The sequence below is a fragment of the Hippopotamus amphibius genome, chromosome 3 (assembly GCF_030028045.1).
Source record: "Hippopotamus amphibius kiboko isolate mHipAmp2 chromosome 3, mHipAmp2.hap2, whole genome shotgun sequence".
In the NCBI taxonomy this organism is placed as follows: Eukaryota; Metazoa; Chordata; class Mammalia; order Artiodactyla; family Hippopotamidae; genus Hippopotamus; species Hippopotamus amphibius.
The window spans coordinates 105251995-105269255 of record NC_080188.1 but is presented as its reverse complement, the minus strand read 5'-3'; the positions used below and the strand labels follow the sequence as shown (position 1 = coordinate 105269255).

At 36.5% G+C, this 17261-nt stretch overlaps 2 protein-coding genes and 1 pseudogene across 2 annotated transcripts; all 3 read left to right on the top strand.

Annotated features, from left to right (window-relative positions):
- The first annotated feature begins 2162 nt into the window (after positions 1-2162).
- LOC130848518 (olfactory receptor 5AP2) lies at positions 2163-3170 on the top strand. Its single transcript, XM_057726994.1, has one exon. The coding sequence runs from the start codon at positions 2163-2165 to the stop codon at positions 3168-3170; it is 1008 nt and encodes a 335-aa protein (XP_057582977.1).
- Positions 3171-9588: 6418 nt separating this feature from the next.
- On the top strand, positions 9589-10527 carry LOC130848517 (olfactory receptor 1020-like; annotated as a pseudogene).
- A 5517-nt stretch (positions 10528-16044) lies between these two features.
- On the top strand, positions 16045-16992 carry LOC130849706 (olfactory receptor 5M10-like). Its single transcript, XM_057728833.1, has one exon. The coding sequence runs from the start codon at positions 16045-16047 to the stop codon at positions 16990-16992; it is 948 nt and encodes a 315-aa protein (XP_057584816.1).
- The last annotated feature ends 269 nt before the right edge of the window (positions 16993-17261 follow it).

Below are 17261 nucleotides of genomic sequence, written 5' to 3'. Positions count from 1 at the left end.
CACCCTCTTGAGCCTCCTCCCTCCCTATCCCAGCCCTCTAGGTCTTCACAAAACATCGCATTGCTTTTCTCTGAGGTTCAAACAACAAGTTTATTTCAAGGAAGAGAACCTAGGCTGTACATCTGTCCAGTGAAATCAGAAGTGAGGTAATGTAGTGTTGGGGAACATATAACATAGCATTAAGAGACATGTTCTAAGCAGGATTCACCACTGATTAGCTGAGAGAGCCCTGTGCTTCACTGACCTCACCTGACAAAATATAATCTTATTAATATTCTTGGGCTTGTACTTGATTATCTCCTGCACTAAATTGCAGTGAGGCTTAGATAAGATAATGGGTGCAATGATACTTTGAAACTGTTATAATACTGTATTGTTTTATTGCTGGTCGGGGTATTGAGCCCCTGTTCGGATGGAAACTAGGTGGAGTGGAGCATGAATAGGCACTTCTGGGTGTGGCAGTCTGTGAGAATTGAGCCAGTTCCTGTCCACCCTTCTCCGCAACTGTGCTCAGCAGATCCTTTAGCTCCAATATTTGCACAGGCATTGAGTTACATTGATCTTATGTTTTAATTTTGTTTTTAATTTCTATTTTTAATCACTAAATTAATTATTATTATTATTTTCTTTTTGGCCACACCACGCAGCATGTGGGATCTTAATTCCCCCACCAGGGATTGAACCTGCAGTGGAAGCACGAAGTCCTAACCACTGGACCATAAGGGGATTCCCCCTTATGTTTTCATTTTAGTACCAAATAACTTGCTGCTGTGAATGATAGAGTATTTAATACTCTGCTTGAATTATAATTTAATAGCTAGGTTAGTACCGTTTTTATCTACTGTTTTATAATCTGAGGTCATGGATGGGGTAAGGAATTGGACTGGAAATGGATAATTCCACTGGAGCTGTTCCCTAAACTTTTACTTTAAAGATCTAAGCTGGACATCTGTTTTAAATTTGCTTTTTTCCTTCCTTCTTCCCTCCCTTCCTTCTTTCCTTTATTCTTTCCTCCCTTCCTCCTTCCTTCCTTCCTTTCTTTCCCCTTCTTTTTCTTTCTTTCCTCCTTCCTTTCTTTCCTTCTTTCTTTTTCTTTTTCTTTCTTTCCTTCTTTCTTTCTTTCTTTCTTTCTTTCTTTCTTTCTTTCTTTCTTTCTTTCTTTCTTTCTTTCTTTCTTTCTTTCCCTTTCTTTCTTTCTTTCTTTCTTTCTTTCTTTCTTTCTTTCTTTCTTTCTTTCTTTCTTTCTTTCTTTCTTTTTCTTTCTTTCCTTCCTTCTGTCTTTCCTTCTTTCTTCTGTCTTTTTTTTTTCTGTTTTCTTTCTTTTGTCCTGGATTTGACTTCATTATATGTTGCAAAGTGTGAATTTTACTTCCACTTAGATGACTTAGTGTTAAATTATCCCCCAGATTGAATATGGGGGCTGGAATATTCCACATGCTGCTGGTGGTGTTTTCTGGTTCTCTTATGATCCTGTGAACTGAATGTTGTGTAGGAGTTTTCACTGCTGTAGCTTGTTCTATTACTTTCATCTGTAATGTGTACTGATTCTTATAACTTTAAAAATTTAAGCAGGTTATTCAAAATGCTTACTGTTTAGCTGACAATTTGCTTTTCTGTAAATGCCGACACTGGAAATTAGGGTAGGGTTGGAACCATGCTAGCTAGCTGTATGGGAATATCCTGACTCTTGGCCTGGCCATCAACTTTTAAAATTACCCCCACTCCCAGGAAATTCAAACTCATTTTTTATTGAGTTGATTAATTTTACTAATTTTCAATATTTTTTATTCATTCCATTAGTATTGTGGAGGAATTGTCAGTGGCCTGAATTCATTTTGACGTTTCTCCAGAAGCTGTGTCTAAAGGGTATGTTAATATATGAATTTGTTTATCATAAACAATGATGAGATGCATCTTAAGGATAAGTTCCTGTAATTATTCAATAAATAATTAATGCCAGAAATGACCTTAATGAATGGATATTAAGTCACTTGTGTCAAGGTCATTTGTTAGTGGGCAGCACACCTAGAACTCAACACAGTCTTTTCATGTCTTTTGACTTTGCATCAAGTTTAACATGCTTTTTACTAAGTTATTCACTTTGCACACCGTGCTAGAATTTGCATCTGTGTATGTTAGTAAAAAGATGTTTAAGCTCTGTCATGTATTCATCTGATCAAATGCCATGTTCTATGTTCTCTCTTATTGCAGCTCAAATTACTAGATATATGAAAGAGGTCCAAGCCAAGAATCACACAGAAGTAACAGAATTTATTCTCTTAGGACTCTTGGACAATTCAGATCTACAGGCTGTCCTCTTTGGATTGTTTCTGTTGATCTATGTAGCAACCATGGTGGGTAATTTGGGGATGATTGTGTTAATTAAGATTGATCTCAGTCTCCACACCCCCATGTACTTCTTTCTCAGCAGCCTCTCCTTTGTTGATGCCTCTTACTCTTCTTCTGTCATTCCTAAGATGCTGGTGAACCTTGTGGCTGAGAATAAGGCCATTTCTTTTAATGGGTGTGCTGCCCAGTTCTACTTCTTTGGCTCCTTCCTGGGGACTGAATGCTTCCTGTTAGCCATGATGGCATATGACCGCTACACAGCCATTTGGAACCCTCTGCTCTATCCAGTTCTCATCTCTGGGAGAATTTGCTGCTTCCTAGTAGCTGCCTCATTCCTAGCAGGCTTTGGGAATGCAGCCATACACACAGGAATGACTTTCAGATTGTCCTTTTGTGGATCCAATAAGATCAACCATTTCTACTGTGATACTCCACCCCTGCTCAAACTGTCTTGCTCTGACACTCACATCAATGGCATTGTGATCATGGCTTTCTCCAGTTTTATTGTTGTCAGCTGTGTTGTGGTTGTCCTTATTTCATACCTGTGCATCCTCATTGCCATCCTGAGGATGCCCTCATTAGAGAGCAGACACAAAGCCTTCTCCACATGTGCCTCTCACCTTATGGCTGTCACCATATTCTTTGGGACAATTCTCTTCATGTACTTGCGTTCCATGTCTAGCTACTCAATGGAGCAGGACAAGATTGTCTCTGTCTTTTATACAGTAGTGATCCCTATGCTAAATCCTCTTATCTACAGTTTGAAAAATAAGGATGTGAAAGAGGCCCTAAAGAAGATCTTACAGAAAGAGATACTCTAAAGCCATGTTACACATCACCCTGTTATGCAGAAGAAAAATGTTTTTGTATTAATTGTATTGTCTAATTGCTTAAGCTGTTTTGTGTGTGTGTGTTAAAGTAGATTGTTTAAAATGAGGTATAATTCTTAATCTCCTGGTGTTGTAAATACGTATTCATGGGTCTATAGGAAGAATCAATGCAGTGAGGGAAGGCAGTGTCTGGTAAAGTATCAAAACACTTGGAATTGGTTGACCTAGGTTAAGTCTCAATTTCAATATTGAGCTTTATTTCACTCTCAGTTTTATTATATATATGTGTATGTATATATATATATATATATATATATATATATATATATATATATAAAACGGACTTTGATTGGAACTCAGCAAACAGACTCTGAGACTAATATTTGTATTTAGGAAGTTTGTTGGAGAGTATTCCCAGGTAGAATACCTATAATGGAGTAAGGGAAACAGAACTGGGTAGAAGTTGAATTGTAATGAACAGAGTATTCAGCCAATTCCACATGGAGCTCTGGAGCTGAGATGATCCTTCAGAGATGTTCCACATTGTGACCAGTTTTAGATACGGGTCACCCACTGGAAGAGGGTAAAATCCAGGGCATGACACTTCCTTTCAGCAGTGGTTATTCCAAGAGTGGAACTCAACTGTGAGGTGTCAGCTGAAAACACGCTTGGAATCTGGGGAAATAAATACTTCAAACCTGAAAAGCAAATCTGGGTGGTGTATCATAGCATCCATTATAAATATGAGGGTGAGTCAAAAATTATCCTCACTCTGGCTGTAGAATTTATAGAAGTTTTAATATAACCAGAGTGCGGATAATTTTTGACTCACCCTTGTAGTAACACTTCTCCACTCACATAGATGTCAAAAGTACCAAATAACATTCAAGAGAGAGTCTTATCAGCTGTCATAATAATGCGGGTATCACAGCAATAATGGGGGGATAGTTTACTAACTGTGAATTAATTTAAACATTTTAGGGTAGTAATCTCAAAGTTAAAGTACTTTAACTTTTTATCTCTGGCCCTGCCGAATTTCCATATAGTTTTCAATAAACATTTATCAAATTAAATTCTCTATCTATTGCTCATTCTAGTGGGGTTGGGGCCTGTCAGTGTTGGAGCAATGGGGAGAAAACCTCTGATGAGATGACATGTTGAAGGAGGACTAAGTAATGATTTTGGAATCAAGTAAATATCTATTTCCTATATCTTTCCATCCCACTGTCTACTGCAGACTAGAAGGGAGAACACTAGTACTCTACATGCTCCAGAGACCACCACATCCCTGAAAAACTTGTTAGAGACCACAGAGGAGAAGATTACTGTCCTGTCCACTAAGAACACACCTTTGATCTCCCTGTAACTTCCCCTTTTAATTATTAACCAAGGTTTCTCTTAAAGACATTCAAAGCAGTATCATAACTGGCATTCTCCTTCTTGTTGCTTATTATTCTAATTTTTCTGCTGTAATAGCTATCATTTAACTGCTTCTTTTACACCCATCTAAAAAAAGTGATATTTTATCATTATTCATCATTATTCTTATATCCACATTTTGCTGATTGCCCAACTGAGATTCCATGTCTATTAGATAATGACGCATTTTCAGTCACCTTCAAGTCCATGGTTCCACACTCATTTATGCATCTGATTAAATCCCAACTAGTTAAACTTGTTTCTTCACTGCATCCTCCATTTAAGCTGCTTAGTGCAATTAAAGAAAACGGTCAGTACTTCACTCTGTGTTGCTGATCTTGCCTCATATGTTATCCTCCAAAATGTAAACAGGTAAGATCATCCCCATTTTGCCACCTCTAAATTGTTAGGGATGCATTTTGCTTCCCACCTGTCATAACAGATAATATATGTCCCTGAGTCTACCTAAGACCAGTGCTTTCACACCTTTGGGGCTTTCCAATAACTATACTTCTGAAATGATTGTTGAATTTCTGTTGAAATTCTGAGTTCATCTATTTTTTATGAGTTCGGTAAGCATCTTTTAAAATATCTATTTGAACTATTTACCTTTTAAATTGCTTATGTCTATTTTGTTTAGCCTTTTTCTGAGGTTTTGTCTTGTTCTTCAATTTGGGAGGTATCCCTTTGTCTCCTTATTTTGCCTAACTCTCTGTGTGTTGTTTCTATGTATTAGGTATGTCAGCTAAATATCCCAGTCTTGAAAGAGTGGCCTTCTATAGAAGATGTCCTGTGGAGCCCAGTGGCACAATCACCTCTGGTTACCAGAGACAGGTGCTCCAGTGGTATCCGCTGTGTGAGATGTGTGCTTCCTAATGCTGCATTTGGGATGCAATTGCTGCCGGTGTGCTATTGCATAGGGTTCACACCTAGGCCATTTTGGAGTGGTGCTCATATCAGCTGAGGCTGCCTGCTGCTTGAGGTGGGGTAGAAGCAGATTTGGGTGGCTACCAGTGCTGGCTGGCACCACCCACTGGATGGGGTAGGGTGGAAGTCAAGAACTTTGCTGTAATGGACAGAGCTGCCCTCTGGGTTGGTGGGGCAGGAGCTGGTTTAGGGGTGCTGTCCATGCTAGAAGGATTGGGTGAGCTGGTTCTCAGAGGAACGCTGGGGCAGGGCATATGTTAGCTAAGTTGATGGAGAGTGATAGAGATGGTGTCTGTCAGCAAGGTGAAAGGAGAGAAAAACAAAAGGCACCCACCAGAACTTTTGTTCCTAGTGAAATTCTCACCAGACCTCTGCCATTCCAGCACAAGCCCTAAAATTAATCAGTGAATCTCCTTCTCATATGACTTGGGTGCTTTTCATGTTTCTGCCTCTGTACTGGGTGGGACTCAGAGCTAGTGATTTTATGTGCAAGCCCTTCAAGGGTAAAAATTCACTTTCCCACAGCCCTCTGGCTCTCCTAGATGTAAGCCCTGCTGGTTTCCAAAAGCCAGATGTTATGTGGGCTCATCTTCCCCCAGGCTGGGAAGACGACATTGGTCTCAGACCTCTCACTCCTCAGAGGGGATCTCCAAGGTTGTGATATATTTATGCTTGTGGGTTTCTACAAGAGGACTGTGGGTTCTCACTTGACCATGTCTCTGCCCCTCCTACCCAACTCAATGTGGCTTTTTCTCTATATCTTTAGCTGTAGACAATCTGTCCTGTTAATCTTCAGGTCATTCTCAGAGATAGTTATTGTACATGTAGTTGTAGTTTTGGTGTGTTTGTAGAAGGAAGTGAGTTCAGGATCCTCCTACTAGGCCTTCTTGATCCTGCCTGCCCCCTCTGCTCTCACCCCCCCCCAAAAAAAAAAAAAAAACTGTTACTGGAAAAATCAGTAGGTAACACATACTGAAGATATAGCAGGTGAGAAAACAAAGTTCCTGATTTCATGAAATTTGTTTCTGTGAGGAAGACTTTATTGTCTATACCAAATGTATGTTCATGCATGCATAGGTATTTGTTCTCGTGTGTGTGTGTGTGTGTGTGTTTGACATAGATATGAGTGGTGCTTTAAAGAAATTAAAGCAGACAAGAGAATAGGGTGTGTCAGAGAAGAGCTCACTGTGGAAATAACATCTGAGCAAGTCTGAATAGGGATAACATCACATGAATGTCTGTGAAAGAACATTACATGTATACTTAGGGTGAATACAAAGACCCTGAGACAAGATCCTCCTTGGTCTTGTTAAGGGAATAATAAGGAAATGAGTTTATGTGGACCAGAGGGAGCAAATAAAAAGAGGGAAAAAACTGCAACCAGAAAGGTGTTTGGGAAAGAATGGCAGATCAATGTAGCCTTGTAGTATGTAAATAAGCTTTGGACTTTATTTTTTCATATCACCTTACAACAGCTGTTTTCTCCCAACCCCAGACTGCAAGCTACATGAAGACATAGACAAGATTGATTTTGTTGGTCACTCTACCAGTACCAAGGATACTTCTGCTACATAAAACAAACCCACTAAATATTTGTTGAATTAATTAATTAATTAATATATTGAGAGTTCTATTATGGTAGACATGAGTAGGGATTACATTTTCAGTAGAATTCTGAAATTGTAGGCAAGACCTAATCAAATCTGCATCATTAAATTCAATGTTGTGTGCAATGGAGCCTCAAGACCATAAAAGAGATTTTGTATTTCTCTAAATGCCTATTACTCTCCAAGGTATAAGTGACTCACTGGGGAGAATGTAGTTCAATTATCTCAGTGAAAAATAAGTGGATGTTTTAATTTTGGATTAGCACATTTCAAGCTTTAGATTTTTTAGTGTTTTGCAGAGATGATTAAATCTCAAGAGCATTATCACAGAGCTAATAAGCTGACCCTCTGCCTCAAATTCAGAAGCAACATTTTATACCCTTTGTTAAGTTAATTAATCATCTTAGTTCTGTCATAGCTGAATTCCTTATACCACTTCCATTTTCTTCAATGCTACAAATTTCACATTGTAAGGAAGAAAACTTGTATTTCTTCAAAAACCAGTAAATAAAACTAACTAATAAACCGCTACTTCCAGTGAATATTTCTTAAGGACAAAAGGTAAGATAATTTATTTTATCTCAAAGTGTTCAGATATAGAAAGCTTCCAAGAGGACTTAAAAAACATTCAAGTAATTAAGAATGAATCTCTCAGTTGCAATATGCCTGAAACACTAAATTTAATGTTAGGAAGTAAACTAACATTAATTTTTTTAGACATGAGGGATTTAAGATGAGTAATAACAGATGAGAATTTTATAAAATATTCAATATATGCATATATGCATATCTGTATGCATATATGTATATATGTGTGTTTTTGTGTGCATGTATAATGCATGGAAATTTAATTTTGTGCACAAAGAGTGCCAAAACACCTGGCATAATGCTCTGTGTAGGATATCAAATAAAATTATTTTATGTTCTTACGTGCACACATTGAGGAAATGACTGAAATTTTCAGCCTTTATGTACATGTATACATACACACATGTATACACGTACACACATAAAGGATTATATATATTATATAGAATACAATTCCATTTATGTCAGTTTATATGTTTCTTACATATATAATATGTATTTATACATATATATGCATAAAGTAGAGCTCTACAGAACACCTGCAGATTTCTTTTAGAGATAGAAAGATCAGTTAAAGGACTATTGCAGTAATCTAGGTGAAAGATGATGTTAGTTTGAGCCTCCGTGGTAGGTACAGAGATGGTAAGAGATAGTTGGCTTGTTGATATAGACATTTTGAAGGTAGAGACAATTATCTGATAGACTGGTTATGGAGTATATGAGAAAGAAAAGAGAATGATTTCTCTAATATTTATTAGTTTGTATTTAATTTTATCTGAACAAATGGAAGTAGAGAGTTATTGACTTGCATAGGAAATGCTATGTTGGGACAGACTAAAGAGGGCCTGAGAAAATCAGTTTTGAGTCATGTTGAGTCATTAGTATGAGTTCATATTAATGTGGAGATGTGAGTAAGCAATTTAATTATAAGTGTGGAGTTTGGAAAAGAGGTCTGGGCTGGAGATATAAATTCAGGAGTTGTACGTATATAGATAGTATTTAAAGTCATGAGACTGAATAAAATCACCAACGTAGAGTGTAAAGAAAAAGGAGAAGAGGATCAAGAAGTAAGTCCTGAGCTGCTCCAACCTTAAGAGTCAGAGAGAAGAGGAGGGATAAACAAAGAAGACTGAGAAGGAGCAACCCATACAGTAGGAGGAAAACTCAGAGTCTGGTGTCCTGGGAAATAAAAGAAGAAAGTTTTTCAAGGAATTGTTAACAATTAACTCTGACAAATGTTATTGATAAATCAGAAAGATGAGGACTGAGAACTGAGCACTGAATTTGGTAACAAAGACCCCTGACAATTTTGAAAAGAGCAATTTTTGTGGAGTGATGGAGTAAAAGTTTGATTAGGGTGGGTTTAAGAGAAAACAGGGGAAACAGAACTGGATTCAGCAAGTATATCCAACTATGTTATACATTTCACTGCTAAGGGGAATGCAAAGGAATTGGATGATAGGTAGTGAAGGTAGTAAGATCAAGGGAGGAGGGGATAAAAGTTGGGAGGTAAGGTGGGATATAGACAGAGTTTGATTATTAAAGACTGCACACACGTGCATAAGTATTCATTTTTAAATAAAATAGGTTACTGGGTTTACTTAAGAAATCTGTCTTTTTGTTGTTTGTTGTTGTTCTTCAGTAAAAAAAAAAAAGATATTTAATGCACATGTTCTTAGGACATCTTTTTTTTCTGTTTTTTTTTCAGGGGCACCGGCAGCAGGGGTTCTGGGAAGTCCTTAGGACATCTTAGAAGTAAACTTATAGCAGAGAACAAACTGTTTGATTTTCTTCGTATTTTGGTGTAGTGTATTTCCTTTATTTCTTTCTTATCTCAGCAAATGAATCATCCATTCTGAGACAAAGATATGAGCAACCATTCAACAGCAACTGAATTTATTCTCCTGGGATTTAGTAATCATCCAGAGCTACAGGGTCTTCTTTTTATAGTCTTTCTAGTCATCTACATGATCACCGTGTTTGGAAATCTTGGCATGATCTTATTAATCAAGATTGACTCACATCTCCACACTCCAATGTACTTTTTCCTCAGTAATTTGTCCCTTGTTGACGTCTGTTATTCTTCCGTCATTGCCCCTAATATGCTAGTGAATTTCTAGGTGGAGAACCCAGCCATTTCATTTGATGAATGTGCCACTCAGTTCTCCTTTTTTGGTTCCTTTGCTGGCACTGAGGGCTTCCTATTGACCGTGATGGCCTATGACCATTACGTGGCCATCTGCAAGGCTCTTCTTTACACAGTCACTATGTGTCCCCATCTTAATATTCTGCTCGTGTTGGCCACATATCTTACAGGCTTTATAAATGCTGCCATTCACACTGGCCTCACCTTCCAGCTATCTTTCTGTCACTTAAATGTCATCAACCACTTCTTCTGTGACATTCCACCCCTCCTGAAACTCTCTTGTGCTGACACACGTGTCAATGAAATTGTCATTTTTGCTTTTGCCAGTTTTAATGAACTGAGTTGTCTCCTGACTATTCTTATTTCTTATCTCTACATCCTCACTGCCATCTTGAGGATCCATTCTGCTGAGGGGAGGCACAAAGCCTTCTCCACCTGTGCTTCCCACTTGATGGTGGTCACCATCTTCTTTGGCACAATCCTGTTCATGTATCTGCGCCCCAGCTCCAGCTACTCAATGGACCAAGACAAAGTGGTGTCTGTGTTTTATACAGTGGTCATCCCCATGTTAAATCTTCTCATTTATAGTCTGAGAAACAAGGAGGTCAAAACTTCCTCAGGTAAATTTTTTAAAACAAATTCTTTTTGCTTCTATACTTAGAATCATTAAAGCATGAGACTTTAGGACTCTGAAGGAACTTAGAAATGACCCAATTCACCTCCATTTACTCTGCCTCTGTTTATCCTGTCATGAGGTTTTGTTTGTTTGTTTGTTTGTTTGTTTGTTTTTATGATAGCAGAATTGGATAAAATGTCCCAGGCATCCTGGAGAATATGATTGCTTTGTATAAATCCCACTTATTCCACAGAGCCTATATGCTTGAAAACAACCAAATATCACAGTTCAACTCTCTGTTTAGAGGTATAAAACCCAGTACAGACACACCTCAAAGATGCTGTGAGCTCCACTCCAGACCACTGCAATAAAGTGAATAGCATAATAAAGTAAATCACACAATTTTTTTGGTTTCCCAGTGCATATGAAAGTTATATTTACACTATATGATAGTCTGTTAAGTGTGCAACAGCATTATGTCTATGATATTTTAATTAAAAAAATATTGGGTTGGCCAAAAAGTTCATTCAGGTTTTTCATAAGCTATTATGGAAAAGCCCAGATGAAATTTATGGCCAACCCAATGCTTTTTTAAAAAAATGCTAACTATCATTTAGCCTTCAGTGAGGCATCATCTTTTTGCTGGTGGAGGATTTTGCCTCAAGGCCGATGGCTGCTGAGTAATCAGGGTGTCAGTTGCTCAAGATTTGGGTTATTGTGGCAATTTCTTAACGTGAAGCAACAATGGTTTGGTGCATCAATTGTTCCTTTCACAAAGGATTTCTCTGTAGCATTTTCCTGACAGTAGAACTTTGAAAATTGGAATCAATACTCTCAAACTCTTCCACTGTTTTGTCAACTAAGTTTATATAATATTCTAAATCCTTTATTCTCAAAAGTCTTCACAATATCTTCAGCAGGAGTAGATTCTATCTGAAGAAATCACTTTCTTTGCTCATCCAGAAGGAGCATCCCCTCATCCATTAAATTTTTATCATGCGATTGCAGCAATTCAGTTACATATTCAGTCTCTACTTCTAATCAAGTTATCTTACTATTTCTGCCACATCTGCAGTTACTTTCTCCACTGGAATCTTGAACCCCTCAAAGTCATCCGTGAAGGTTGGGATCAAGTTTTTCTAAAATCATGTTAATGTTGATATTTTGACCTCTTTCAATGATTTGTGAATGTTCTTAATGACACCCAAAATGGTAAATCCTTTCCAGAAGGTTTTCAATTACCTTTGCCTAGATACATCAGAGGAATCACTCTACAACAGCTGTAACCTTACCAAATGTATTTTTTAAATAAAAAGACTTGAAAGTCAAAATGACTCCTTGATCCATGGGCTGCAGAATGGATGTTGTGTTAGCAGGCATGAAAACAATACAAATCTTGTTATGCATCTCCATCAGAGCTCTTGGGTGACCAGTGCATTGTCAATGAGTAATCATATTTTTAAAGGAATTTTTTTCCCTTTCTTCCTTCCTTCCTTCCTTCCTTCCTTCCTTCCTTCCTTCCTTCCTTCCTTCCTTTCTTTCTTTCTTTCTTTCTTTCTTTCTTTCTTTCTTTCTTTCTTTTTCTTTCTTTTTTCTTTCTTCCTTTCTTTCTTTCTTTCTTTCTTTTTTTTTTTTTTTTCTTAGCTGTAGGTCTCAACAATGGGCTTAAAGTATTCAGTAAACTATATTGTAAACAAATGTGCTCTCATCCAGGCTGTTGTTTCATTGGTAGAGCACAAGCAGAGTAGATTTAGTATACTTCTTAAAGGCCTTAGAATTTTCAGAATGGTAAATGAGCATTGGCTTTAATTTAAAGCTATAAGCTATGTTAGCCCCTAACAAAATGGTCAGCTTGTTCCTTGAAGCTTTGAAGTCAGGAAAAGCCTGTCCTTTGAAATTTTGAAGCCAGAGACTTCTCTTTAGCTATGAAAGTTCTAGATGGCATCTTCTTCCAATATAAGGCTATTTCATCCACATTGGAAATCCGTTGTTTAGTGTAGCTACTTTCATTAATTATCTCACCTAGATCTTCCTGACCTAGGGTTATTGTGGGACTATTAACTGGCTTAATTTCAATATTGTTGTCTCAGGGAACAGGAAGGCCCTAATAGAGGGACAGTGATGAGGACGAGCTGGTTGATGGAGCAGTCAGAACACACACAATATTTATTAAGTTCCCTGGTTTATATGAGCACAGTTGATGGTCCCCCAAAACAATTATAGTAGTAACATCAAAGATTACTGATCACAGATCACCATAATAAATATAAGAATAATGAGAAAGTTTGAAATATTGTGAGAATTACCAAATTTGACACAGATATTTTTCCAAGTCTATGGTTTGACTTTTCATCATTTTAACATTATTTTTGAGTAATACAAATATATGAAATTTCCACATTTTGAAATTTGGTGACATAAAATACATATACTTTTTGTTTCACAATTAATGCTTTTTCTTTCCTAACAAGTCTTTGATTACCTCAAGATTGTGAAGACTTTCTTCTGTTTTGTTTTTCCCAAGAGGACTTGTAGACTTAGTATTTACAGTTAGTCCTATAATTCACATCAAATTAATATTGGGATATTAGCTCATGATGTGATATAAGGATTGAAGTTAAATTTTTCTATACAGATACTCAACTATTCCAGTAGCATTCCCCATTGAAATACTTTTGTACCTTTGTTCTAAAATATACTCATTGCATATGAGCGGATATATTTCTGAATTATATTTCTGAATTCTCTCTTCTGTATCATTTATTTGTCATCCTTGGATCAACACTTTGTTCTGAGTACTGTCGTTACTAACTCTTAAAATTAGGTAGTGTAAATAATTCAATAATTTTATTCTCTCCAAAAATTGTTTTGGCTAATCTAAGTTTTTTTGTTAATATTTCTATATAATTTAGAATCACTTTATCTTTAAAAAAAAAAATAAGCCAGCTGAGATGTTGACTGAACTGGCATTAAAATTATTGATCAACTTAGGAAAAATTAGCGACTTAAAAATATTGAATATTCCAATCCACAAGTAAGATATATCTTTGCATTATTTAGGTGTTCTTTAATTTCTCTCTGTAGTGTTTTGTGGTTTTCAGTATGTATCTCTTGCAGTTTTTTTAAATATTCATTTCTAAGTGCTTTATGCTTTTAATGTTATTATAAGTTATATTTACAAAATTTTATTTGTCAGTTGTGGTTGGTTTTTACATAATAATATAAATAACCTATGGATATTGATCTTGTAATCATGTGACCTTCCAAAATATACTCTTAACTTTTCTTTCTCATATTAAAATAGATTGGGTGTACAATATAATGATTTGATATTAGTATATACTGCAAAATGATCACCACCATAAATCTAGTTAACATTTTATTTGTGTATTTTAAAAGGAGATTCTATACTGACTGATTTGTTAGAGTGTAACCCAGCATCTGGAAATGTAACACAATCGGGAATGCCTTTCTTGTCTTGGTGAGACTATACTTTAATTCCTTTGATTGTATTGGCTGGGATTATCGGTGCACTGGAAGATAGAGACTAGTGAGAGGTTTCTAGATTCCTTTATTCTCTAACAAGTGCAGTACCAAACAATGTTCAGATATTCTTTACTCAACTTTGAACTCTCTAAGTCACCAATTTCATAAATCATCAATTTTACGAATGATTCTGTTTCTCAGACCTGTCTTTGATTCCTAGCATGTTGATGAAATCAACTCAGTGGGATAGATTGGTTCCAGTATAAGTCTACAATGTCCACCCTCCAAAGGATGCTCACAGCTGACCAATACATTTACTTCTTTTCATTGGTTATGTCACTCTTCTGCTCTCTACATGCTTTCTGCTTCTCAAATCTCTCACCAACTTTACCTTCTTACTTCTCACTCTCATTAGATGACCTTACTTCAGTGTTTATAGAGAAACACTGAAGAATTCTGATGAGAATATCCTCATTTTTATACATGAAAAATACAAAATGCATGCATCCGTATTTTCCTCCTTTCATAATTATTAAAAGTGATGATGAATTTCTCTTTTGTTAAAGATCTCAGGTACAGAGTGCCAAGATCATACAAAGATGTTAAGTAGAGATTTTGGCCTCAAAGGAAAATCTAAGATCTCAAAGCATAAAATTAAGTTTACCCTCTTGAGAAACAAAACCAATTTTAATTGAATTTGAAAAATTATTTAAAAAATACTCTAGGGCATATTCCAAAGAAACATTTTATAAATCTTCCCACCTTGTTTTTAGAAAATATGGTAAGTCAGCTTTTATAGGTAGGTCATTTTCTACATCTGTTCACTAAAAATATGTTTGTTCTTTTGTGTAAAGATTACCATCTCACTAATGTAGAAAAATTATTCTCATCAATTATACTTTATTTTCTATTCATATGTTAATATTTCATGGCATCTTTAAAAAAATCAAGTATAATATGCAAGCTCTTCTTTATGTATATGTAAAAACTAAATAAAAGAAGCATTAAGATGAAGTTCTTAAGGCATGCTTTTTCCAGTCATGTTTTTTTTCAGAAGAAAAACAGAGACAGTGCTCCAGCTGGGTGCTAAGTCCACATTTCAAGCTATCCTAATGTGCTTTCCTAAACAAATATTTTCAGATGTCTATTAGTTACAAAAAAATGAAACAAAAAATCCTAGGTCTTCTTCAGACACTTGAATTCTTTATTAACTGTTCAAATTCTGCCTTCTCAGAAGGGCCTTCTCAGAATGGCTATCTAAAAGCACCCCACCTTTAATTTCTCTCACAGTATTTCTTCCTAACTGACATTCTGTTGTAAATCTTTGTCTATGGGTTCAATATCTATTTCTTCTGCTACAGTATATGCTTCATGAGCATAGGGAATTTGTTCACTGATGTAACCCCAGAAAATAGAACAGAAAAAAAAATCAGTATTTGCAGTATATATAACTAATGAGTGGGTGAATTTACAAAGCAGAGAGAACAGTTCTTCATCCTGTAACTCCTTAGCCATATATCAAGAGATAAATTTACTAATTCAATGTCTTCTGAATGAAATTAAGCCAAACAAGTACAGATTTCAGGAGAAAATGCTGTACTGAACATCTATCATTTATTTTGTGTCGGAAACAATAGGATATCAGAACTGCAGGGACCCCAGAAATTCAGATTCCTTTATTTGTCCATTTGAATGATGTTATTGATCTGCTGCTTTTCATACCTGATTTTCATTTCTTTGGCTTTCTTTTTCACAAAATTTGAAAAAATACCCAATACAGAGTTTTCCAAGAAGGCAGGTATAAATGTGTATGTATATATACATATACACAAACAAGAAAGAGAAAGAGCGTGTGCAAGTTTTTGAGTGTGTTTGTGATATATAGAGAAAGAGATAACACAGAGAGATAAAATGAAAATATTTACACAGCCATTCTGATGCATTTGTTGAGAAGAGTAATTTCCTTATAGATAAATAGATCAAAAGTAAATGATAAAAAATGGAATAAATGCAGAATCAGGATAAGACAGAATTCTTCACATTCTTTGTCACTTTCAGTTTTCAAGGGATCAGAAAATGTCTTCCCCAAACCACACTGTAGTGACAGAATTCATTCTCCTGGGACTCACGGCTGACCCAGTGCTACAGAAGATCCTGTTTGGGGTGTTTCTGGTGATCTACCTGATCACACTGGTGGGGAATCTGGGCATGATCATGCTGATCAGGACCAATCCCCACCTCCACACTCCCATGTATTTCTTCCTCAGCCACCTCTCCTTTGTAGACATTTGCTATTCCTCCAACGTTACTCCGAACATGCTGTACAACTTCCTCTCAGACCAGAAGACCATCTCCTATGCTGGCTGCTTCACACAGTGTCTTCTCTTCATTGCCCTGGTCATCACTGAACTTTATATCCTTGCTTCAATGGCCTTGGATCGCTATGTCGCCATCTGCAGCCCTCTACATTACAGCACCAGGATGTCCAAGAACATCTGCATCTCTCTAGTCACAGTCCCTTACACTTATGGCTTCCTCAATGGACTCTCTCAAACACTGCTCACTCTCCACTTGTCCTTCTGTGGCTCCCTTGAGGTCAATCATTTCTACTGTGCTGATCCTCCTCTTATAATGTTGGCCTGCTCTGACACCTATGTCAAAAAGATGGCAATGTTTGTAGTTGCTGGCTTTACTCTCTTAAGCTCTCTCTTCATCATTCTCCTGTCCTACCTTTTCATCATTGCATGCATCTTGAGGATCCGCTCTGCAGAAGGCAGGCACAAAGTCTTTTCTACCTGTGGTTCCCACCTGACAACTGTCACTATATGTTATGGAACCCTATTCTGCATGTACTTAAGGCCTCCATCTGAGACGTCTGTAGAGGAGTCCAAAATAATTGCAGTCTTTTATAGTTTTTTGAGCCCTATGCTGAACCCGTTGATCTACAGTTTACAAAATAAGCATGTGATACAAGCCTTGCAACAAATGATTACTGGAACTTTTTTTCATAGACTTACAATTTAGACATCTGTTCATTTGTAATTAAAAGTGTCTGTAATAACATAGTGACTCCCTTCAACAGAAAACCTGACACTTTATAGTTTTAATTTGTCTCCATAAACTTTCCTCAAAATTAGTACCTTCAAGACAAATTGTTTCATAAACCTTTAATATTGAAATGAAAAAGTATGTTCATTAGCAGAAATCTGCTGAAAATAATTTGGGCAGCATTTTATAATTCCATATAATACTTTAATGTTTTTACTGACTTGGGAGTAAATATTGTAATTAAC

Excerpts from the sequence above, each read along its gene's own strand:
- LOC130848518 (XM_057726994.1), top strand. The coding sequence starts at position 2,163 with ATGTATTCATCTGATCAAATGCCATGTTCTATGTTCTCTCTTATTGCA.
- LOC130849706 (XM_057728833.1), top strand. The coding sequence starts at position 16,045 with ATGTCTTCCCCAAACCACACTGTAGTGACAGAATTCATTCTCCTGGGA.